Below are 26629 nucleotides of genomic sequence, written 5' to 3'. Positions count from 1 at the left end.
TCTTATTAAAAAAAGAAGATGTATTGATTTTTTAAGATAATACAAACTATTATTCCCTCGTCTTAATTTATGTGAAGGTGTTTGACTGGGCATAGAGTTTTTAGAGAAAAAGAGAGACTTTTGAAACTTGTAGGCTAAAATAAACCATAGAAATTTCAATGACTATAAATCTTATCATCAAGTGTAAAATGAGAAGTTTGAAGTTAAATTATTACTAAATTTAGAAAAATGTCATTTTTTGGGATAGAGGGAGTAGGTGATTTCGTCTCATCAGCACAAGTCTTGATGGGGAGAGTTACTTGGTACCTGTGCTAGTGGAAGGTAGTAGGTACCCAGTGGAATAGTTAACGTGCGCAATCCCCGAACACCACCATTATAAAAAATAAAATAAAATAAAAAAAGATAACACAAACTACTTGAGTGTTTTTTTTTTTTTTTTGAGAACAGTTATTCTTCATGGAAGTTCAGAAAATTCTGATGCTTTGTTCGGTCTCTTAAAATATTTTACTCTGTGCTTTTCCCTTTTGACTGCTCTCTTCCATATGTACTAGCTTGTTTGGCCAAGTTTAATTTCTCCAAAATTACTTATTTTTTTTTCAATAAGTGCTTATTTTTTAAAAAGTGACGTGTTTGGCAAGCTTTTGAGAGAAAATAAGTGCTTCTGGAGAGTAGCAGAAGCAGTTTTTCAAAAGCTAAAAAAAATAGCTTTTGCCCAAAAACACTGTTTTGAAAAGTACTTTGAGAAAAATACACTTAGAAGCACTTTTTAAAAGCTTGACCAAACACTAATTGCTGCTCACAAGTGCTTTTAAAATTAATTAACCGAACACAAACTGTTTTTTGCCAGAAGTACGTTTTTGAAAAGTACTTTTGAAAAAAAAAGCACTTTTAAAAATAAGCTTGGCCAAACAGGCTTGTAGTTTTTAATAAGGATCTTCCTTGTAATTTTTGATACGTCATTGGACTTTTCTTCGAGGAATGTAAAACATAAACCCATCCTATTGCTGTTTCTCTAGCCCCTCTTTCTGCCTGTCCTAAAAATTGCAGCTTTGGTCATTGCAAACGGTCTGAGAATTTGATTGGCCATTCTTGACATGCCATGCTTTTTATCTCATAAGATGTGCACTATGGTACAATAATATTGCTCTTATGTATTTCTGTTAAATGATTGCTTTAATGAACATTTACAATTTTCTATTGAGAAAACTCTCTTTCGGCATTGTATCTTGTATGATACATGCATTTACATTTCTGAATCGATGTATACATGTACATGCATCACATAAATAATTACAAAATGGAAAGGGAAAAACACCACTTGGCTCATAAGTGAAAATTCTAATATCAGAAGTACTCCTTGTGGAATTCGAAACGCGTGGATGTCTTGGAAGTTAATTCTTGTGATAACTTCTTCAACTCCTTTGCCAAGGCAGGCATCCCGCAGAAGAAGACTCCTGCATATCATTTTGTTGGTGAATCTACTGTGATTATTTTGAATCTCCACTTTCATTTTGCACTTTTTATTTTAACTTTTGGTTCATTTGTCTTTCTGTTCTATTTATTCTCTTTTCTTCCTGAATATTCAACATAAACTGGGAAGTTCCTGGTTGGATGTTCCACCTTGTAAATGCTTCAACTAAGCTAAATACTTTCTGGTGTTAGTTGATCTAATTGTTTTTATACTTCTTGAAGTACAAAGAAGTTACTATTCATGACCTCTGTAATAACTGGCCTATGCCTTTAGGTCCTCTCTAAAGAAACTTAAGATTGATGTGTTTTCATTGTAGAATTATGTCCACTCTGTCTTCATCTAATCAAGACCATCTTGTTCTTTGGATATAGCAAATATTGCTGCATTTTTTAGATTCTTCTTCAAGCTTGTATATAATCTTTGATATTAGTTATTTTATTAGCCTCTACTATGTGATGATATTCATCGGAATGAGGTAAACTCTCCAGTCCACTTCTTTCTTTATATAGAAATTTCGTCGTCCTTTTTGTTTGTTTTGGAGGTGTCTCATTTTGCTGAATTTACCATTAGCTCTAGAAGTGAGCTCACAAAATAATGTAGGAAGCAGAACTGCTGGTGCTTAATAACTTATCATAATTGAGATTGTAGAAATTCTTTACCTACTGTTGAATAGGGATGTTTCATAGCTATTCTCTTGAAAACTTCAATCCATTTGGGCCGCGCAAAATGTGTCCTTACCTGCAGTAGAATTAGTTTAATGTCAGTACTGCTTAATTGCACTCTTACTTTCTTCTGTTTTATGGTTGAAAGTATGGCAGCTTTCTTGTAGTAAAACCTTATTCTTTGGGGGGTTGGAATTCAGTCATTAAGCTAAGTGAAACACCTTTTATTTTCTTTTTCATTTAATTGTCAAAAATAAAAAAGAATTTTCTTTTACATTTCTCTTTGAGAAGCTCTGAGTGAGGGTAGTAATGAATCATACCCTAGTGCCAGACAGGATGTCAACGCCATGTTTTGCATGATTAAGTGCCTGGACCAGGGTGATGAGAGCTGATCTGGCATCACCCTCTTCGTAAACACTCGTGAGATAATTATGCATCTCTACCTGACCCTGTTCCATCACCAGAATACAACATAACTGAGTTGATTGGCAACTAAATGGTAAATACTAAAACAGAAATAGAATTCCAATTAGGAGTGAAGAGGGGTGGGCAATTTAAGGGAATCTATCAAGAAGTATGTGTACCTTGTGATCCATCTCTGCAACTTCATTCATCACTCCTTTGAACCACTCTAAGGATCCAGGTTCTCTGGTAACCCAATAAAAATGTGCAATTCTTGTCCTTTGTGATTTCTTGTTTACACTTGATGCTGTGCTTGAAGAAACAAAACTTGTCCAGCTATCATCTGATGCACTGGTCTCAGTATTCGAATCCTGAAACAGCATGATGGATGTAAGATATTTACTTGGAGCCTAACGCTATTGCTTTTTGAAGTTACGATGAAGTAAGATTTACCACGTTTTCATGTGCTCTTGTATTGTTCAATAGATCCTTTAGGATACTTATAAAAGGTGTAGCTCCAATACCAAGTCCTACAAGAAGCAAGATATCATAATTTTGATAGTCCTGTGCTGGAGCACCATATGGTCCATCAACTAGCAATCGAGGTAAACTGCGTGGGTAGATAGCATTTTTAGACCTTAAAAAGGAAATCATGATGTAGGTTTGACTGGTCAGAAGTGCTGGTAAAGTTACCCTCTTTGATCAACATTTTCATGTTCTTCAAACTTTGCTCGGCCAACTACACATGCTGGACTCTGATCCTCTGTGAATACCCTCTTAAGTTCCTTTGTCCAGTCACCTACAATCCGGATGTAAACACTGAGGTAGTCATCTCCTGGTGCTGATGTTATAGAAAATGGATGCCTGGAGAAAAATTGAAGTATATGTTTAATGCCTGTTGGGAACGTAATCAGCTTGCATGTGAAACAACCGTTCCTACCACTCAAACGAGGATATTGTTGGGCACTGCAGGAATATATACTGCCCGCTCTTGTATTTGAAGCCAGCTGGTTTTGACATGATCAAGCTCAAGACATCTCCTGGAAGTACAGAAACCTGTAAGGTCCGAAAATCAATTCTTTATTTGTTTCCTCCTACTTTGTTCTTGATCTTCCTCTCCCTATATACTTAGGTGGTTTTACAGTTTTCTTTAGGAGCTAGTTGCTTGTACTGTCCCAAGAATACAAGTGTAATTAATGAAAACGCCATCTATTTACCAACACATATCAGTTTCTTGCCCTTAGTTTGCTAGAGGTGAAGGCCTCATTAGCAACTTACCTTCAAGATCTTAACTGCATAGTCTTCTGAACGCCATGTTCTCAAACTCCTCTCTGCAATGTAGAGGATTAAGGGAACGGAGATGTACATCCATGTCTGCGATAGTTATTGGTGATACATTGTTAGCATATATATAATCATGGATAAACGTAAACCAAATTAATGCTGGGTTTGTACTAATTATAGTGATAGTCGTTACCGTTTTCTGATACCATTTGTGGACAAAGAATAGGAATGTTCCATGTAGTAGTAGCAATATATAGACCAATGCCAGAAGGTGATGAGAATACCAAAATGCGTTAAAGCCTGTCAATCGGTTCAGAGGAGGTGGCAACTTCAGTATGCTCCTCCTGAAGCGTCGTGTTGCCAGTATGAAGGCTATGGTCATTAAAATTACCATAGAAATACCAGTGATGCCCTCAACACCAGTCAAAAGACTTCTGTAACTTGGCTTCAACTTGTCAAAATCAGAAGCTATGAGTGCAAATTTTTCTGGCGATGAGTTAACCAGATGGGGAAAATCACATGCTAAATGGTTGGCTGCATGAAGTATTATGCCAACAGCTATGGCATGTGCAATAATCTGCCAAGTCATTGCCGTAGTTAAGAAGAATATGATACTACTGACAAATTCAGAAGAAAATTTCAGGTATGCTGTGTTTACCTTGTGAAAATTGATATTGTCATCAAATGGAATAAGTATCCTGGCTCTTGTTGAACGTAACCTAGTTAATATGTTTCGACAAACTGGTAAAAGGATTAGTGCCATGTTAAACTTGAGCGTCTCTGCAGCCCCTTTAGCTGTAGCTAAACAGTAACCCATTACTTGAAATGCTGCCATTTGCCTATACTCCATGAATTTCCAAGTGAAAAGTCCAATCATAGCCAACAACCATAGCAGCAGAATAAAGCCTCTATGCCAGTTCTCTAAGACAAGGCATTTGAGGGCAGAGCTTGCTTTCTTTATTATGTTGGCCTTGCTGGTTCCTAAGTTTGGACTCCGATTGACACTCGTTGTGCTTAAAGGCCTACTGTAGCTCATGTAATTGTCCCTTTGTAGAAGAAGTGTTTCCAACTGCCATAACTGAAGGAAAAGACACATATGGGGATTATATAACTAGCAGTTCTAACCAAAAAAGTGTTGCTACATGAACTATTTTAACACACTTTTCTGTGGTGCTGATGCTTGATTATGTCTTCTCATAGGTTATATGATCATTATGCTTGTGATGTTGTTTAAGCTTAAAATGTATTATACTTAGATGGCCAAAGGTGCAAATATACCCCTCAACTTTGCGATTTAGAACAGATATACCACTTGTTACAAAAGTGGTGTATGTATACCCCTGCCGTTACAAAATGGTGCGAATATATCCCTTTTGCTGACGGGATTTTTTTTTTTTAAAATCATTTAGGTTATTTTTAATTAAAAAAAATGCCACATAATTTTTTTAAAAAAGTCTACCTAATTTTTTTTAGTAGACATATTTTTCTAAAGCCACATGGCAATTTTTTTTCTAGTGTGTCGGTCTGGTTCGTTTAAAAAAAATATCTCCGTACTTAAAAAATAAGTCTTTTTAAACGAATCAGACCTGACTTACCAGAAAAAAAATTACTATGTTGCTTTAGAAAAGTATGTCTACTCAAAAAACTGGGTAGACATTTTTTTAAAGTATCGTGCCATTTTTTTAATTAAAAATAACTTAAATGATTTTTTTTAAATCTTGTTAGCTAAAAGGGTATATTTGCACCATTTTGTAACGGCAGGAGTATATTTGCACCATTTTGTAACGATAGGGTATATATACACCACTTTTGTAATGAGGGGTATAGCTGCTCCAAATCTCAAAGTTGAGAGGTCTATTTACACCTTTGCCCTACTTAGAGTGTATCTCAAGCGAAATATTTAAGCGATGACTAGAGAGGAAAGGAGAGTGTTGATTCATTTGTTAGAAAGTTGGAGAAAGTTAAGAAGATATTTTTCTCTTGCTTGGAGGCATTATGTATATTATTGGTAGTAAGGGCAACTATCTTGTTCTTTTTTTTTTTTTTCCTTTTTCGAGAACTATCTTTTTTCTCAAGATATATATTGTGATAGTAATCTAAAATGTATATACCACACATTCATACATGATCTTGACCTTTTTGTCCTAAATAAATACAAAGAAATTGTGGGTGCAGTAAGACTTTTTGTTCAATGACTTAGTATCCTAAGCTTAAATACTCTTTGGAAATGAGGACCGACTTTTCCCCGAATGACCACATAAATTCCAAAATGTTGTAATTTTTGAGTCCCTTCCTAATATTGCAATTTGCAAGGCTGAGGAACAAGATATAGATACCTCAATGTACCCAAGACCTTCTGGGTCTAATTCCTCAATTATCAAAGAAGCATACTCTGCTGCACTTTCCTTCAATCTGGTGAGACTATTTGCTGAAGCGCTCAGCGATATCAGCTGGTGAAGGAACAAAAAAACAAGAAATTAGGAATAATCTGACAATGTAAAGAGTTTTAACATGCTCGACTGCATAAAGTTAGCTACCATCTTTATTAAGTCATTTGGTTTGCAGGCTAAGTTATCTTGGATTATACTCCCGAGATTATTATCCTTGGACTAATTTATTCCACCTCTCAGGTGGGATAAAATAACATCAAGTTTGATGGGATAAGGTGGATATCTCAGGATCTAGTTTGGAATTAAATTTAAAGTTTGTTTGGTTTTTATCCCGGGAATAGTGATAACCTTCAACTGAACAAAATATAAACGTAACTCCAAACTTAATTCTAGGATTAGTTTTCGACTCATACTGTATACAGTTATAGTAGTAACTTTTTTGAGTTTGTTTTTTACTCTTATCGCTAGATACAAATTAAATTGTTTATGAAATAATGTACATGGCAAGCATAAGAGTCGTTTGATGGTTGGTTAGAGTTATGCAGGTATTAGTAATACAAGGATTAGCTATGAGGGAATTTATGTGTTATTTTATACAGGGTTTAGTTATTCATATACATTATTAGTTATCCCATCTTCTATAATGCATAAAATAATATATAAATCCCATAATAAATTATACATATATTAGTTATGCGGGTTTCTAAATTGCATTATAAGCCAAACACTGTGTTAATTTTATACATGAATAACTTACCATCTAATAAGCTACTAAAGATGATATTAGTCATATGGAATTTAATATCTATATAACTCATCTTCAAACCAGCTACCAAACGACCCCTTACAGAGTCTTCAAACCATCACAATTATTGGAAGATTGACGAACAAGGTTTTATTCTTTTCAATTATTTATTTAAGTTGCCCCCATTCTGGACGTGAATTAGTCAAATAGTATGTAGTCTGACCAAAAGTGAACCACTCCACTTGTTTTTTCTTTTCGTAGTTTACCATGTATGTTTTGATTGAGAAAGTTCAACTAATGATAATCTTACCTCTTGAACTTCTTCTTTCGTGATTCTTCCATCTCCATTGCTATCAGCCCTACAATGAAAATATGAGTATTTACATCGTCATCAATTGAAATGTTTGAGATAATTGAAAATTAAATATTTCACCTGTCTCAATTTATGGGGCGCTTTTTGTTTTTCAAGAATTAACTTGATTAATCTTTAAAGTTAAATTAAATTTGATTAATTCAGAAATAATTTAAAATTAAAACATAGATACTCAAAACTATACATAAGGGGTATCAAAAGTTGCAATTTTTCTCGTTTTAATAGGATATAGGATAGTAAGTGTCTAGACTTTAGACCCTAAAAGTAAGAGTGAGTTATTAAGAAGAGGACAGTCATTGGAATTCAACAAATAAGCGTGTAGTCAAGGCGCTATATGTAATCTTCAATCCTCAGCACTAATGTGTACTCACAGTATATAATTTGATCGATAGCAATAGGTAATCGTGTATATCATAGTCAGATTTGTAACATGAAAGATACAATAATTAATTTCGATGTTGACCTACAGCGTAAGCTTGTATATTAAGTCAAATTTGTAACATGGAAGATGCAATAATTACCCCCCTATAGCCAGTAAAACGACTCTAATAGCGTTTAGTATACATGACATGAGTCTTTCACAAACGTGATTATCACTAAATCATACTCCCTGCGGCTTGATTCCCATGATACTCTTTCCTTTTTAATTTGTTCCGAAAAAAATTATATCTTTTTATATTTAGTAACATTTAATTTTAAAATACACATTTTATCCTTAATAAAAAACATAAATATCTGTTACTCATTTTAGACCACAAGTTTTAAAAAATTTCATCCTTTTTTAAATTTTATGTCAAGTCAAAACACATTCGTATTGGAACGGAGGGAGTAGTTTATTGATGTACGTTCTCACCCCATTTTATCACTCAACCGCACACGCGCACACATCCTCCCAATGCATTTGCCAGGATAATCTGATTTAATTTATCTATTAATTGTACTTTGCCTGTTTTCTCCCATAGTTTGAAAGAAGGGATTATGAACGTATCAGATGGTCTGAAACAAATTACTCATTACACTACAGCTAGCCTAGAATTCAATGTACGTACGTAAAAAGAAGTAAATCTAATTTATTATTTGACGGAAGAGGACGATAAAGCTTTCGTGTTATACCAGCCGAATGCATACTTTCAAACAAATACTAAAAACTGGGGAAGAAGAGGACAATTGAAAACGTAAAAAGCATAGAAAAGAGAGAATATTCTATTTATGTGTCATCTTCATTAATGACAAAATTTTACTAAGGATAAAATAAAAATAATAATTAATTATACCTTAAACTTCTAAAACGATAAATAATTTGAGATAATTATTTTTAATAATCACGATATATAATTTGAGACAAAGGAAGTAATAGCGGCGCCTCATTCCCAAATAACTTGAGCCTTATACAATCGTAGTATATAGTACTAATACTCTTTCTATCTCAATTTATGTGATACATTTTTTTTTAACGTAAAAGGTTCAAATATGCCATCGAACTATAGAAAATGACTCATTTATGTCACTCGTCAATAGTTTGGTTCATTTATGCCATCGAATTATAGAAAATGGCTCATTTATGCCATCAAACTATAAAATGACTCATTTATGCCACTCATCAATAGTTTGACTCATTTATGCCATCGCATGTTATCAAAATGACTCATCCATATCATATTTCATTGAAGCTGGTTTTACAATATCATATATGACACGTGGCCTCCAACTAGATTATGATTGTGGGTGGGTAAGGTGTATAGGTCGAATTTTTTAATAATTTGGTATTTAAAATTGGGCTGATTTAATTAAACGACATAGACTTTTTAATTGGAAATCACGTGTCATATCTGGTATTATAAAATCGGCGTTAATGAAAAATGACCTGAATGAGTCATTTCGATAACGGGCGATAGCATAAATGGGTTAAAATATTGATGAGTGACATAAATGACTCATTTCCTATAGTTCGATGGCATAAATGAGTCATTTCCTATAGTTCGATGATATAAATGAGTCAAACTATTGACGAGTGGCATAAATGAAGCATTTTCGATAGTTGAATGGCATATTTGAGCCTTTTCCATTTTTTTAATCTGTCCCAAAAAGAATGATACATTTCTATATTTAGAAATAATTTAAGTTAAAACTTGCCCTTTTACCCTTAATGAAATGATTTATAACCACACAAACATCTATAACTTGATTGATTTATAGCTACAAAAATATCTATGACTTGATTTAGACTATAAGTTTTAAAAGTCTTTTTTTCTTAAATTCCGTATCTAATCAAACAAATTATATCACATAAATTAGGATGACGGCGTAATATTTTTATTTTTAGCTATTCTTACTTTTGGGATTCTTGTTTTCCATTTTTATTATTCCAGTCTTTTTTTGAAAGTAGTAGTAAAAACTGGGGAAGAAGAAGACAATGGAAAACCGAAAAAAGCATAGAATTAAGAGAGTCAGAGAGACACACATGTCAAAGAAAATCTGAAGTCTGGCATGAAAGCTTTGGTCAGAAATCTGCAACCAGAATTCGTGTAGCTCTGTTTTGCTTATCTTTGCCATGTTTTGTCGTCGTCTTCGTACCAATGCATCAAATACTCCCACGGCAAACTCTTTTGTATCTGCCATTCCTACACATACACCGCCATTGTAACACGTCTATATTTACAAATGTAATATAAATATATATTTTATTCATCTTAATTTATGTAAAAGTGCATGACTGGGACACGAAATTTAAATTTATATTTTTAAAAAAATTTGTGGTCTAGAGTATGCAATAGAAATTTCGTTCGCACATTTCATTAGGCTAATGACAATTTTGAAGTTAATATTAATAAATATGAAAAGATGTTATTTGTTTTTGAAATAAATAAAAAGAAAAACGTGTCACGTACGTTGAGAGAGAGAGTAAATTCTAATGACATACAATCCAAGTCCAAGATAAAAAACATGTATGACCCTGCCACGTGTAATAAAAAATATTCCCTCTATTTCAGTTTATGTGAACCTATTTCCTTTTTAGTCCGTATCAAAATGAATGATCTCTTTTCTAATTTTCACTTTATGAATTGATTTATAGCCATATAAATATTTAAGACTTATTTTGAACTACAAGTTTCAAAAGTCTTTCACTCTTTCTTAAATGTCGTACCCAATCAAATGAATTCACATAAATTGAAACAGATGGAGTATTATAGTACTATTCATTTAAAACATATCATGATATTTGTACTCCCTCTATTTTAATTTATGTGAACTTATTTCCTTTTTAGTCTGTGTCAAAATGAATGACCTCTTTCCTAATTTGAAAACAAATTCACTTTATGAAATGATTTACAATCACACAAATATTCAAGACTTATTTTGAACCATACATTGCAAAAGTCTTCACTCTTTCTTAAATGTTATACCCAGTCAAATGAGTTCATATATATTAAAACGGAAGAAGTATATGTTATGATTACAAAACGTAAAATATGAAGGTCAAAGCTAATTAACTTTTTCCGTATATAAAGAGGTGTCATTACTTTAGAAAATACCGAAGGAGAGAGTGGTTAAAAGGTTAAATAACTGATACTGTGAAACTTAAAACTTTTAGGGGTGTTTGGTGCATGATATAGGCGGGAATATTCAACACTAATTTTTTGTATCATATTTGGGAGGAGGTATAAATTTATTTTGGAATAAATTTATACCTCCTATCAAACACGGTATAAAATGAAGCCTTATCCTAAGAGTGGAATATCCCATTTATTCTGAGATTATTTTATCTCATCTCTCAAATTAAATAAAATAATTTTAAAAAGTGGAATAAATTAATTTCAAAATTATAATTTCAGAATAATTTTGACTACCGAACGACCACTTACCCAAACACGTATTGATTGGATCACTTTTTTGTGTTCACTTTTGGTGAGACACCAAAAAAAAAGCCTCTTGTAATTAATGTGAGTTGTGAATTAGCCGCCAGGGCCCGAGAAAAAGATAGCAGATGAATAGAGAAAATTGAAGGTACCTACCAATGCATTCACCGAAATCTTCTCTAGCGAGCAAACCATCCTTTGCCAAAGCATTGAAGCGACTCTCAACTTTTCCCCAAAGATCTTTCTTAGTTTCAGATGCTTTAGTGGTCTTACTTATGAATCTCAACCCTCCAAGCGCTCTCTGAGCACTCGATTTATTCCTCACCAGCTCCAATCTTGATTTCATCTCCTCCCGTGTTGATAAATTAGTCGTCATCTGATCATCCCTTTGTGGTGATCTCATCCACGGGAATCTTGACAGAAGTCCACTGAGAGAATTTTCTTCTTTTTCAGCAGAAATTTTGGTGTTGTTGTGGTCTGGACTTGGTTTTACGCTACACAAAACTAAGGAATTATCATCCAGTTCTAGGGTGACCTCAACCAAGTCTTCGTGATCGTTGTTTCTCTGTAAATTGTTGAGGAAAATCGGCAACACTGCACCACCAACATGCTCCGATGATGTTTCTGCCTCCGGCATGTCATCAAAGTGCCGGCTATAATTGGAGCGCTTTGAGCTGCTAGGAGATGACCTCAAAAATGACATCAGCTTCATTTTTTATTATTGCTCGCCAATGCATCAAAGTATAGTCAGGTTCAGCAAATCGACATAACTGGTTCAAGAACAAGAAAGAAGCCAGGTCATAGAACAACCTTAAGTAGTGGAGTCGGCCCTTAGCCGAGACATGATTAAGTCAGCTAATCACTGGCTTTTGCTAGAATCACCGCTAAAAATCACTATTTTTCCATTGAAAGTTTCAACTTAAAAATGTTCAGCGGCTATTTTCACTAAATGTCGGTGAAATTTTTTTTTAAATAATAAGTGTTTTCACACGAAAATATTAGGAAATTTCCTATCGTTTCAATGAGAACCTATTTTCACCATGCGTTTTTCACGTGAATTGGTTTTATAAGAATGAGGTGAGAAAAGTGATGTTTTATAATATGAATTTCTCACAGTGGGAAAAATCTATGTTATCGTAAAGTCGAAGAGGAAGAAGAATGATGTGTTCATATGGTTCTGAAATGACGTACCTGAAACAAACACCTCTTAACCGATCTCTCAACATGATTTCCGTGCTTTCTGGTTTAGCTCTTTAATTTTCGTTCATGCGAGAGAGAGAGAGAGAATTAGGAAGAGTAGGTGGGGCTTGAAAAGTTCTTGGAAGAATATGATTTTGTAGCAGCTATCATTGTAATACTACTATCTAGTAGTGTCATATGAAATGTAACTAGAGTGGTAAACTAGGGGCATTATATATACGTATAGTTTACTTAACAAAAGGCCCTGCCCGCCAGGTGTAAAAGTATTGTTTCATTTACTAAATTTTATTATAACTCTACATTAATTGTACGCCTCATAGAGATTTCGTGTATGTATTTTAGGGGGTAAATTTCTCAAATGGTGTTCATATTAAAAATATTATAGAATTTGTATATTTTAGGGAGTTAGTTTCTTAAATGGTTAGTTTCTCAAATGGTCACTCAAGTTTAAAAAGATTATTATGGAGGAAAGTTAAGTTACTTTATTTTGTAATATCAATAAAATTACTCAGCTTATGTGTTTTATATTACAAAAACACTATTACTGGTTTATGATTTAGATTTGCCCGAAATCCTTGTTGGCATTTGAATTCTAATCTTTTTGTCTCAATTTATGTGATACTTTCTGCTTCCCGAGATTTAAACTGCATAGACTTTGACCAATATTTTAAAATGTATTTCTTCACTAAATTGATATGAGAAAAGTTTTTTTCATGTAGTTTCTAATATAAATTTTAATCTTAAAATATTGAGTTAGGTTATTCAATTTAGCTTCAAAGTTTAGTCAAATTGACTCTCGATGAAAAGTATCACATAAATTGGGAAGGAGGGAGTCAGAGGCGTATCTAGGATTTGAAGGTGCCGGGTGTCATAATTTTCTTCAATGTATATTTTGTTAGGAACGTGTTGGGTCGGGTCTATCTCTTTTTAGTTTATTCGGGTCAACTTAATAAGCTTTTTTTTTTTATTTACAAATATGAAAATTACATCTCAAAAATCAAGAAATGAACATATAACATCTTAAACAAGGAATCACACCCATTAACAACAAGGTAACATCAACATTTTCACCAAGGGACTTGCATCTTTTATGTATATTAAAAAATGAACTTGCACAAGTAAAATAATAACTTCAATAAGGGAATTACACCAATCAAAATAAAAAAAACAACAGAAAAACCCTTCAATAGGTAATTACACACCATAAGTAAATATAAAATCAGATAAACTACCAGTTCTCAAAAACAAATCATAAGTTTTATGTTTTTTCTAAGCAATGCTTGTGAAATTTCCATCACAATTTAAGTAGTAAAGTGATTTAAATTGAATTTAACAATTATAGAATAGCACAATTTTTTATAATACACTTCCTCCGTCCATTTTTATTTGTCCACTATACTAAAAATATATGTCCACTTTTACTTGTCAGTTGTATAGTTTGAAAAATCAAGACACAATTTATCATTTTATACCTATTTTACCCTTATTGTTAAGTACTCCAATTCATTTCTCATTTTATTTATTGCTTATTAGGAGTGTCCCGAGTCAAATATAGACAAGTAAACATGGACGGAGGGAGTAATAAACAAAAGAAATTATAAGAAATAAAAAAAAATGAATTTTGATCTCAATCCACACTACTAAAAAAACGGGAAAAACCGACGACGAAAACCGACGGACCGCGTCGGTTTTTTTAATGAAACCGACGGGAAACCGACTCTTTACGGTCCGTCGGTTTACATAGCCTCGCTTTTTGGAAACCGACGGACAACGTCGGTTTTTTCCGACGGACAGAGTCGGTTATGTGGTCCGTCGGGTTTTATCCAATAATTTAAAAAAATTAAAAAAACCGACGGACTGAGTCGGTTTTTTAATTTCTGATTTTTGATCTTATATAAAAACAATATATATTTTATGAAAAAACCTATTTATTTTATTTTAAATAAAAAACCGACACAATGCGTCGGTTTTTTCATAAAATTTAAGAATTTATTTCCAGAAAACCGACGGACTGAGTCGGTTTTCTGAAAAATTTCCTGCATGCAATTCATTCATTTTCTGGAGCCACACCTGCACAGAAACCAATACCAAAAGCTGCTCAAAACTAGCATTAAAATGCTCCAAATCAATTCTAAAAGAGCTACAACACATAAAATCACCCTAAGTAATAATAAAACACATCAAACGCTATCTAAACATATCAAATACGATCTAAATAGACCTTCAAAGTTCAGAAATATTTAAATGTCCAACCAAAACTACCATTAACTAGTTTTAACATAAGTCCATTATTAAATCCAAACTACTACAACTGATCATCCGGTGTCCGGGCTACGTAATCGCCGTCATCATCATCTTCTGGGTTGGAGGGGGCGGGAGAAGGGGGCACACCAAATTGTCCACATGCAATGTGGCTTTTAACTTGTGCCATGAGCGATTCAAAGCTCGCTTTCATGGTGTTACTTTCCTCAACTCTTTTTGCCTCAGTCTCTCAGCTAATTTCCTATTAAGTTCAGCAATTTGTTGCGCCATAGCTGCGACCTGAACACTATTAACTCCCTCAGCTTGTCGAGAAGACCCTTCACCTCGCAATCCTGACCGAAGGCGACTTAAGTTGTTCCTTGGGCCTAGACCGTACGCTCTACCCTTTTGTACTCCCCCAACTGCTCTACACCAAAAATCTATCTCTAATTCCGGTGGAGGACGGCTCGGATGCTCAGGCTGAGTTTGGCTGTACTGGTTCACATTATCCATAAATTGCGTCTATATATTAAAAAATGAAACTTAGTATATAACGAATATATCATAATTAAACTTATATATAATTACTTAAATAATAAAATTATCACTTACATAGGAATTATGAGCCCTGTCCTCAACCCATATGGTCGGATCCGACTCCTGCTTCTTGTTTTTTGTGTGGGTCTTTAGGAATAACTGATCCTAAGTTGGCATCTGTCCCGTAGCTTTTTTCTGCAAAAAAAAAAATTAAACATAAAATTAATAACTCAATAATGATATATTGATCGTAGGTAACTTTAAAAGTATAAAAATACTTACCATTGTCCTAGCCACGTGCCCCTGACTTCTTGCACCCGCAGTGTGCAAAGAGCCACCTTTCTGGGATGCACGGGCAGCCTTTGCCTGCTCAGACTTGGCGATAAACTCAGGAGTTCGCCAATATGCCTTAAGTTTCTCCCACTGTTCAGCGTTTAGCCATTGGGGCATCTTCATATACCTTCTAGCCCTCGAAAACCAATCAGACAACCTTGCACTCCCCTTCCTCTCAAAGTTTGCAGCAACCCTATCATTGTCCATTGGATCCCATGTACAATACATCTGCAAATCAAATAGCTAATGTTAGATGATTTATATAAAAGTAAATTCAAGTTATGAAATGTTTAGTAAGATGCATACGTTAAACTCTCTAAACATAGCCTGTCGAGTATCATATGGGATTGCACCCCATGAAGTATAAAAATGATCGCCATAAAGCCTCCGAATAACATCCAACAAGACTTTTGTAGTGTCGTGATCTGGATAGAACCTGCAGTTAAAAAATTTAATGCATATTAGATTAAGATGAAAAAAAACTTTAGGAAAACTTAATAAAAGACAATATTACCCAGCTCCCTCAGGCACGATGAAAATTCGACCCATCGCATCTCTATCTCACGGATGTAAATCATGATATATCGGTGCCTGTATAGGAGCCGGTGCAGGAGGAGGAGCACGTGCAGGTGCAGGTGCAGGAGGACGAAGATGGGTCTGAGACTGGTTGGATGGCAGTGACTCAGGCTCAGAGCTGCTATCTCTAAGACGCAAATTAGATACACTTGGAGGTGTACCATTTGGAGAAGGAGAAGGAGAAGGAGACAAAGTGGCCGATGTGTTAGGAGATCTGCCACGTGGTGGGCAATACATAGGTATAGGTATAGAAGTAGGATAGGTAAATGATGCCGGCTGAGGTGGTGCCGGCTGAAAGACCCACTGACCAGACTGGGCCTGTATAGAAGAGCCAGGCATAAAAAAAGGAGGCGGAGTAGACTGCATATGTGGGGCGGACGGAATGGACTGACTACTAGTAGCTGTAGGATCTATAGGTCTCTTATCTTTTCTCTTACTAGTACCTCCAGCTCTACTTCTACCTCTACCTCTACCTCTACCTTCATCACTACCACCTGATGACATCTGCATACATAAAATTAATAACTCAATAATGATATATTGATCGTAGCTAAAAATTTAACAAGTATAGAATTGTATTATTATCAAGTAAACGATTACTATTATTCATATTATACATCCACATACGATCCATCTACAAAAATATACCCATAAATTATTGAGGTTATAGAAATATATTATAACTTAAGAATTCTAACTTAAAATATAACTTAAGACAACACAATCCCAACCACTTCTAACTTTGAGTTCTCAATAACAATTCTAACTTTAATAATTTACAAATTCTAACTTTAATATAATTTTGAAAAGCACAATCCCAACCAATTCTAACTTTGAATTCTTAATAACAATTATAACTTTAATAACTTATGGATTCTAACTTTAATTCTAAAAATTGAAAAGTAAATCTAGTCAAATAAAGTCTACATTTTAATTTTGAGGTTATAGAAATATTATAACTTAATAATTCTAACATAACTTAATAATTCTAACTTTGAAAAGCACAATTTCACCCAATTCTAAAAATTGAAAAGTAAATCTAGAGAAATAAAATCTACATTTTAATATTGTGGTTATAGAAATTATAACTTAACAATTCTAACTTTGAAAAGCGCAATCGCAACTAATTCTAATTTGGAATGATCAATAACAATTCTAATAACTTATGGAATTCTAACAAAAAGCACAATCCAACAAAAAAAAAAAAAACTAGTCAAATAATTAAAGTATACATTTTTGCACATATTCAACATCAATAATATTACAAAGAATGATAACTAAGCTAACACAAATACATTGACAAAGAACATGAAATATAGCACTCTCAAGCCAAAAAAAAAAAAATGACAAGTAAACTAGTCAAATAAAGTTTACATTTTTTTCACAAATTTAACATTAATAACATTGCAAATGATGTTTACCAAAGCAAAATAGATTAGCATTAGGCCTAAAATCTACAAATAAAACTAAAATTGAAAGAATTTTAAAAGCCCTAATTTAAGAGAAACTAACCTCAATTAATTAACTTCAAAACGGTTCTGGGGTTGGTGGGGATGGGCTGCGCAAGCGGTGGCGCTGGGCGGCGGGGAAATGGGCGGCGGGGCTGGGCGGAGGGGAGGGGGGCGGCGGGTAGGGTTTGAGGGGAATGGGAATTTTAATTTGGAAGAGGAGAAGAAATGGGTATAAAACTCGTCTGCCATGTTTTTAAAGAATAACCGACAGACAAAACCGACCCTTTCCGTCGGTTTTTCCCGCACGTTTGACTAGATTTCACCCAAAAGTTTTAAAAAAAAAATATTGGAAACCGACCGTGACTGTCGGTTTCCTAAAAAAAATATTGGAAACCGACCGTGACTGTCGGTTTCCTAAAAAATATTGTTTATTATTTTTTAAAAAAAACAAATTGAATTGCATATTATTTAAAATATTTTTAAAAATAAAACCGACGTTGTCCGTCGGTTTTATATTAATTATTATTATTATTTTTAATAAAACCGACGTGCGACGTCGGTTTTTTTGTCGGATATTTATTTTCAAAATTCTTCCAAAAAAATCGACGTCGTCCGTCGGTTTTCTAATTAAAATAATTAAAAAAAAAATTAAAAATGTAAAAACCCGACGCAGGGAGTCGGTTGTCCGTCGGTTTTTTAAACCGACGCAGTGCGTCGGTTTTTGTCCGTCGATTTTTGACAGTTTTTTAGTAGTAACCAATATTCCCATTGAGACCCAAGTTTTTCGATTTAAATACTCACAGATTTGAGATTAAGAACAATGCTTAATTTAAGGGATTTTGAAGTTTCTATTTGTGTGTTTTCGCTAGAGATCACAGATAAAATAACAGAATAGAGGAAAGACAATATAACTAATAAAAAGATAAATAGAAAATTGGGAGAGCCGAAAAGGGAATTACTGGTACAAAGGAACTAAAACAAACAAGAAAAATGGGAGTTGGAAATGTTAAAGATAGATTCAAACTTGTGTCTACCAGCCATTGCACCTTTGTCTAATTTGCGACTGGGGGTGGCAGGATCAAATATTTAACCTAATTTAAGCACATTACAACGTAGATATATAAAAAATTTATAATTTTAAAGGGTGCCATGCCACCCCTACCCTAAAGGGTGGATCCGCCCCTGGAGGGAGTACTAGTTTATATTTCATATAGGACCCAACTAGTGGCCTAGTAATAAAATTTATCGAAACATTTTGTTGAGATCATTTTCGATTTCATCAAAACTAGAAAGTGTTTGTCCATCGAAGAAGCTACTAATCGCAAAATCACAAAACATAGTGATATATTTGAAAACTTCAAGGTAAGATGTCTTTACTGCATTTAATTTGAAAATCACAACTCAAAACATAGTGGGATAATACTTTTAAGTGGGCTGAGTAAGTTTCTTGACTTTATAGGTGTCACGACCCATTTTGCTTAGGCCGTGCGGGCACTTACCTTTCCACCTCGATAAGCGAACCCAATGAATAATATACGAAAGAATGAAACTAAACAGTGGAATAGAACAAATACGTAAGTTTCATGATATATCTATATATAAGTAGTAGAAAGAGCGGAATGACAATAAACATCCCCAGGGTCTACTCTACGTAATATAAGAGCATCTAAGGAGAATAATACAATCTGGAATACTAATAGATAAAATGTCTGTCTCTGAAAGAAAAATAGGACATATGATAGGAAAGTCTTCAAGGTTAGCGGACGCCATGCTCACCCTGGAAACTCGAGAGAAAGTTGAAGTGTCGATAAGCCACGGGTCACGGAAATGGATCCGACCTGGTACTCTGCATTTATAAAAGAATGCAGCAAGTGCATGTCAGTACAAACAACAGTACTGGTAGGCATCATCGGCCGACTAAGCATAGCTAATACAACCTAGAAAATAAAGCAGATAAGCAAGGAAACTAACAAGTATAAGACAATGCAATCAATTCAAGTTATCCGTCATCACCTACGTAGAGCATTTAATTCCAATTGTGCCAAGCCTGAAGGTACCCAATCCAATATCACAACACAACACCAAACATCAAAATCAAGTCATAATGCAATGCAATGCAGTAATAGTATGAGTGCAATGCAATGCCATGCAAATGCGGTGTACACATGTAATCCGGATGGAAATATCGACGTCTCGGTAGCACAACCCAGCGTGACTTGCGAAGTCTAAGTGTTATCCATCCCGAATTTTTGCCCAACAGACAGACGGGACCCCGGATCTTTGCCCACGGGGGGTTCTCACCGGCACCACCCCGGGGGACCCGCGGAGTCCATGCACTAACAACGATTCCGAAAATATCATCGGAATCGGCCATGCAACAAAGATGCCGTAATAGATCATCGGACATCGGCCATCTCGCAATCACTCAAGTAAAAGAGTTTATCAAATATCAGTTTCATACATACAATCAACGATTTCGGAATTGATCTTCGGACATCGGCCTGCTCATAATCACTCAAGTAAAAGAGTTTATCAAATATCAGTTTCATAAAATCAACGATTTCGGGATTGATCTTCGGACATCGACCTTCTCACAATCTCTCAAGTAAAGGAGTTTATCAAAATATCAGTTTACTCAATCAGCGATACCGGATCATCACCGGGTATCGGCCATGCATCATGAATGAGTGAGAATGCGTGCATCAACATCAATAATCAAGTTCAATATCACAAGTACCAACAATGAGGTACGCCAACAATGTATCATATCACAATACCAACAGTGGGTATGCCAATAATATATCAATATATCAATATCACAATACCAATAGCTCGTATGCCAATAATGTAACCGAATCACAAATACTAATAGTGGGTACGCCAACAACATATCCAAGTACAAATACCAACAACGGGTATGTCAATTCTATCCCAATCAACGCGATAACATAGATTCTAATATCTATCTACCACTCATGGCATCAACCCAGCACAATAGAACAATTTAAGCACACATAACAGGGTGGCTAGTCCTAACACTCAACATGTCCCAACCTAAGGCAATATCCAACCCAACTTCGTACCCGAAGGTTCACATGCTGTCTCCGACAATATAATCTAAATATGCGCTTCGCTATACGAAGTCTAACCAAAGGTAAGCCATAACCTACCTGGATGGCCGAACCGCAACACCAACAACTCACTCCTTTGCCTTGCCTTTTCGTTGAACCTCAGAACCAAAGTAGTCTAAGCATAATCGAATTCTATATTAAAAATCATGAAAAATGATACTAATATTGCCATAATTCAAATTAGGTCAATTCTAGCCCTAAAAATTGGGGAAACGGGCCCACAAGGGCAAACGGGAAATTCGAAAGCAAAATAAGAAATTAAGTACTAGGTGATCATAATCCAACCACTAATTATTGATTTAACTCAAGGATTAGCCTAATTTCTGATTTCAAGCAAAACCCCCAAATTGGGTATAAACCCTAAGTCTTTGATTACGAAATTCAACGTTAAAAGTGGAAGATAAATGATTAATAAAATTAGATTATTTAATATTTAACATAAACATCACCAATTTATCATTCATAAGCCTAGGGATAATGTTCTTCCAAAACTCTCTTTCAACTCCCATCACCATGGGTTTTTTAAGGAAAAGGGGGAATCTAACATGATTATGGTTAACGAAAGAGTGAAGAAATAAGCAAGACTTACCTCCAAGATTTTCCTCCAAATATCCTTAAGAATAGTTCCCTCAAGCTCAAATATCGAAATGGGACATAATGAGGGTCTAAGGGCTTTTAATCACTTTATTAATGTTACTAACTGCCCGTCACCCGCCTTAGCGGTACCCGTCACCCGCCTTAGCGGTACTGGGACCGCCCCAGCGGTTAAGGCTAAAACACTAGGATCGCTTCAGCGGCAGGGTTACTGCCCCCAGCGGTACCGTTGCCGCGGTGCTGGTGCCGCCAAAGCGGGCACCAGACACCAAAAAACTTCCCAAATTCCACAATTCGATCCGATTTTCCGACTAGTTCCTGAGGCCATCTGCTCACATACCATACACATAGACACACACAAAAACGTGCTATGAACGCGCCCGTGGCCTCGGAATTCCCAACGGAGGTCTCGTTAACGTAGTCAACCCCCGATGCCTTAATTTCAATTTCCCAACCCAAGTCCTGAAATACATCCAAGTGCATTGGGAAACGAACCAAATACACACTCAAGTACTAAACGACCATCCGGACCTCTCAAAATTGACGAAATTTAGAAAAGGGTCCGTTTACCCTAAAGTCAACTTCGGGTCAAACATTTTTCACTTAAAACCTATATTTCCCAAAAGTTGCCCGAATCTTGTCTAGACACCTCGGGAAGCATGTCAACAGTCCCCTCAGGTCAAAGTGAGCTAATCAATGCTCGGGAATGGGCGAAAATAATGAAAAGACTATAACGACCAAATGGATCGTTACAATAGGTAAGAAGTAGGGGTGGGGATTCAGTATTCGATTTTGTATTTTCAAAGTTGGGGTTCAGAATTCAGTACTCGGTAATTGAAAGTAGATACAAATACCGAACTTTTAAACTTCGGTTCGGTTATTCGGTAATCGATAAATCAAACTTCGGTTCGGTACGATATTCGGTAATACCATATTAAAGTCGAAATCCATGGTAATACCCCTAACAGTGGATGCAAAAATGCACTTCATTGTACCTAGGCTAAATGAAAAATGCTTTCAAGCACAAGACTTATGTAAGGACTAATCGAACCAGATGACTGATAAGCACAGAATTCAAGTCTCTACATTCTAAACTAGCTTTCTGCTTTAGTATGAAGGCCTGTAATCAACAATTTCTTTTTTCCTCAGATACCAGTCATATTTAGATCCCTCATTGCTGATACACTTCTATAATTATCAAAAACACTGGTGCACTAGTTCATGTCTTCATGATGCACTTCTATAATTACTGAAGTTACACACAAAACTTTCTAATTACAATAACTCCATAAAATTGTCCAACATCCATTATGAATATGTAGTTATAATTACACCACCTCAAGATAAGCAGCTTAAAATTAATTCCAAGGCTTAACAATTGTTAGCTCTGCGCAAGTAAACAAAGAGAAGAAAGAATGTGCAGCAATATCAACATTCAACATTCAGTCTTAAACAGAAAAATAAGTTAATATTTACAACCAAGCTAATATTAAAAGCTTATGACGGTCCAGTCACTCCATTCTCATTCTCAAGTGAGTTCTCCATTGCTCAAGAAATTCAAGGCTTATTGCTCACCAACATCCATCAAGATTTAGTACTAATAGTGAAGAGAACCTGAAAAGTAAAAAAATAACAAGACATAATTTATCAATACAAGTCATTCCTTCAACTGGTTGTTAAACTTAGTGGCCCCGTTTACTGTTGAATCAAAAGATTACCTAAATTAGTAAAGATTTACAAGAGCAATGGAGGAATGTAGTACCTTGAAATTGTAAAAGTGAGAATTGGAGGGACAACTGACAAGAGCTTTTGTGTGTGTGGTAGGTCGATTAGGGATTTTAATTTTTAGGTCATTAGGTGTGAAGTGAGTTTAGCTCGATTAGGGATTTTTTTTAGGTGTAATTTGTGTGAAGTGAACTGATGGGTAGGCCTATTGGCTATTGGGCTGGACTAGTAACTATGTAATTTAATACAATGGGCCTATATTGGTATTCATTTTGGTATTCGATATTTACCGAATTACCGAACGGTGTATTTATAAATATTGAATACCGAAACACCCAATTTTTTACTTTTATTCCCAAAAACTGAAATACCGAATACCGAAAAATCGAAATAGCCGATTCGATTTGGTAACTCGATTTTCGATGTTTTATGCCCAGCCCTAGTAAGAAGTCTCTTTAAGGTAAAGGTCTAAATTTCATTTACTACATTTTATAATTTTTACATTAATTGTACCTCATAAGGACTCAGTACCTTTTAGGATAACAAGATGAACGTTTCTAGAGAAGATTTGTGGCATACGCCACTTTCAAGTTTTAATTGGGAATAAGGCCACTCAATTTCTTTTTCAATTATTTTTCGGTATTAGGGTTTAGAAAAATGAAAATGGGGTACTGTTCATAATGTTAAAAAGTTTAAAGTTTTAAGTTATACATTTTAAGTCCACGTGACTTGTAATAAAATATACAAAGACCATCTCTCTCTCTCTCTCTCATCCGTTCCTTTCACTTCTTCATTTCTCTTTCTACTTGGAACTCTCAAGCTTCCACCTCTCCCCCAAGTTCCAATACACCTTGATTGTCGTAAACAGGTAATTTCTTCAACTCTGCAACTCTGTCGGAGCATTTTGAGCTCCATTTTTTTAAAATCAAAACTACCAAGCAGATTGCCTGATAGTGCTTTATTAAAAAAAATAAAAATCAAAGTTCTGTACAAAAGCTAAAAATGCAGAAAATAAAAGGAATAAAATACATGAATCCAAATTAAAGGAAATCTAAAAGCTTGTCTATTGCAAAATCTTTGGCCTTGACTTGATACCATGTTGACACCTTAAGCTCTCACCAGGTGCTATGGATCCACAGTCCATTGAATTAAAATTCAGGCTTCAAGGATGGAATAGAATTCTTTCAGTAAATTCTTCATGTTCAGCTGTTTCTGTGTTTGATCCAGACCTATGTAATGTTGACCTTTTCCTTCAAGAATGATTGTATAAAAAGATCCTTTGGATATGTGACAATAGAATGAGCATGTAATCACACTAATACCACTGTTGTAACCTGTCCAAAAGTCCTTCTATTCAATCTACTAAATCTGTTCTAGGCCTGATTACTGCAGTTTTAAAAACCTGCAGAATCCTTATTTCATGTGTTAATCTCCTGGAATCTGATGATCTTTGGCTTGCCTGATTCTGATGCATGGCATATGTGCTTTTTCAGTATTCAAAATCTGTCTTGCTTTCCTTGGAAGTGATTGGTAACTATTGAATTGATGTTCACCTGCAAAATCAAAAACAAAGTTATTCAAAAAATCTGCCAATCCATTTCCTTCCCTCAGTACATGTTCCACTCTCACTTCCTTATCCTTCCTCAACCTTGTAATATCCTTTATGATCATTTTGAACTCCAGATTGCCCTGATTTTTTTTTTCCGATCTTGATAAAAAATTAGTGTTCATAAAGATCTGCTTTTTTTTCGAAACCTTTGTTGTTTTGCCGTTTTTTTCATCTAAGTGTGTGTTATTTATACTTATTTTGCTTGTTTCGATCTTTGTTTTTTTTTGTTTTTGCTTTTTGAAATTATATATGGTCTATTAATAGACTTTTGGTCGATTATTCTTATTTTCATATCGTGGTTGATCAACGTTTCTATTGTTTGTATATAGATCGTATAAATGCCTAGGTGTAGAGGAAGAGGAGGAAAAAGAATCCCCCGTTCTTGTGCTATGGTTTAAACGTTGTAACTCGTTCTAATGCAAATCGTAAGGATAAAAAAAGAAAAGGTGAAGAACTTAGCCGAGATAGAAAAAGAAAAAGAAGTGTAGAAGCTGAGAGTGCATCCTACTCAGACCCTATTGATGAGTATAGTGTTGATAGAGATAGAGTTGATAGTAGAGTTGAGAGTGTATCTGAGGATGGTTCAAAATACTCTAGTGCTGCTAAAGATGTTGATCCTTTGTCCTTGCCATATTGTGCAACGACAATTAACGTTGAAAAGTATGGCTTGATCAATTGGCTGGATGATTATGAATCCTTTGCAGCAAAAGTTTCTGTTAGGAGCAGGCTGACGTTGTTAGTTGAATTTAACAAGGTGTTGAGAGATCAAAACCTAAGAGAAATGTGGAAGCGTTCCTGTTTTGGTTACTTTAGAAAGCTATCAAAATTCTTCATCAATTTCAACAGACGGATGATGCACTATATTCTTCTTCGTCATGTGGTCCATAAATAGAATCGTGAAATGTGGTTCCTCGTGAACGACAAGCCTGCGTGTTTTGGCTTGAAGGAGTTTGCATTGATCACCGGTTTAAATTATGGATCCTATCCCTTCCAATCTAGATAGGACAAGACAATTAAGAACGGGGTAGAATTCTACTCAAAGGTTACTTGAAACAAGAAGATTACACCAGAAAAGCTATTGTTGGTGATAAGAGAGCCTAGATTAAATAAAGAAGAAAAGTTGAAATATTGTCTTTTATGGTTTCTCCATACAATTTTGATAGCCAAAGATGTGTCCAGGGGTGTGGACCCTGATTGGTTTAAAATGGTTGATGATTTGGAATTCTTCTAGAGCTATCCTTGGGGAAAGGAATCCTTTGAACTCACCTTGGAATACTTGATGGACAAGGTAGACATTCCCAGACACCACCAAACCCACCTTGATAAGAAGACACCATCATATGCTCTCTACGGCTTCCCCTAGGCAGTCATGGTACATGTTATAAACCACTGGTGTAGTAGATTATAGACTGTGTGTTATTTATTTTTACACTTAGCGATTATTTGTGTCATTATAGGTCTGGACTTATGAAGATTTTCCCATACTTGGACTGTATACTGGCAAATCAGATGAAATTCCTCTGCTTATTCCTAGGATTCTTAGGTGGCACATCACAAAAATGGACTGATTTACTGAAGGTGATCAATTTAGGATTGGAGGGGGAATTTCACATATATATATTTGGAGTCTATTATCAATATTTTTGCAAAAATATAAACTAAATGCTAATGTTTTGCGTATTTATAGGTTGTGCAGCCTTACATCATCCCCACAATGCGTGAGCTGGAGCAAGACTACATGAAAGACTTCTTGGCATTTTGATGATGAGGTTGATGATCCCATCATAGATAAATTAAAGATTGAATTGGAAGGCGTGACCGTATTGGTTACATCAAAGAATGGCTCGAAGGCTCCTAGTAGGTTGAGAAAAGAGCCAAAGGAGAATTCTGATGAGGATACTCATCATGCCTCCAAGCATCGTAGTAGGTTTGAAAATGAGTCCAAGGAGCTCTCATATAATGGGGAAGATATTTAATCAGAAGATTTTGGTGGTAATGTTGGCATTGGGACTTCTAGGGGTCGTGGCGCACCAAGTGGGGGTCCATCA

The 26629-nt window shown here is 35.0% G+C and overlaps 1 protein-coding gene across 2 annotated transcripts; it reads right to left on the bottom strand.

Annotated features, from left to right (window-relative positions):
- Positions 1 to 1133: 1133 nt before the first annotated feature.
- On the bottom strand, positions 1134 to 12648 carry LOC132640895 (respiratory burst oxidase homolog protein E-like). 2 transcript variants are annotated; one of them, XM_060357707.1, is made up of 15 exons: positions 12376 to 12648; positions 11341 to 11954; positions 9789 to 9948; positions 7265 to 7313; positions 6156 to 6269; positions 4478 to 4897; positions 4013 to 4396; positions 3814 to 3909; positions 3476 to 3591; positions 3229 to 3399; positions 2992 to 3145; positions 2718 to 2906; positions 2454 to 2582; positions 2131 to 2209; positions 1134 to 1454 (listed from the first exon to the last, which is right to left on the bottom strand). In XM_060357707.1, exons 2-15 carry the CDS (start codon positions 11894 to 11896, stop codon positions 1345 to 1347), a joined length of 2727 nt encoding a protein of 908 aa, XP_060213690.1. In that variant the 5' UTR covers positions 11897 to 11954; positions 12376 to 12648; the 3' UTR covers positions 1134 to 1344. The 2 variants fall into 2 exon arrangements, with proteins under 2 accessions (XP_060213690.1, XP_060213689.1); XM_060357706.1 differs by having other exon boundaries at positions 2989 to 3145; positions 12376 to 12646.
- Positions 12649 to 26629: the final 13981 nt, after the last annotated feature.

The sequence above is a fragment of the Lycium barbarum genome, chromosome 5 (assembly GCF_019175385.1).
Source record: "Lycium barbarum isolate Lr01 chromosome 5, ASM1917538v2, whole genome shotgun sequence".
Taxonomy (NCBI): domain Eukaryota; kingdom Viridiplantae; phylum Streptophyta; class Magnoliopsida; order Solanales; family Solanaceae; genus Lycium; species Lycium barbarum.
The sequence above is the reverse complement of the archived record's forward strand: the minus strand, read 5'-3'. Positions and strand labels throughout refer to the sequence as shown.

What these genes read in the sequence shown, in the direction of transcription:
- LOC132640895 (XM_060357706.1), bottom strand. Translation starts at nt 11,896, where the DNA reads ATGAAGCTGATGTCATTTTTGAGGTCATCTCCTAGCAGCTCAAAGCGC. An exon ending in CTTCAGATTTTCTTTGACAT is followed by an intron (nt 7,314 to 9,788) that starts GTGTGTCTCTCT and finishes TTTTCATTGTAG; the next exon opens with GGCTGATAGCAATGGAGATG. An exon ending in ACATCCTGTCTGGCACTAGG is followed by an intron (nt 2,210 to 2,453) that starts GTATGATTCATT and finishes ATTCTACTGCAG; the next exon opens with GTAAGGACACATTTTGCGCG.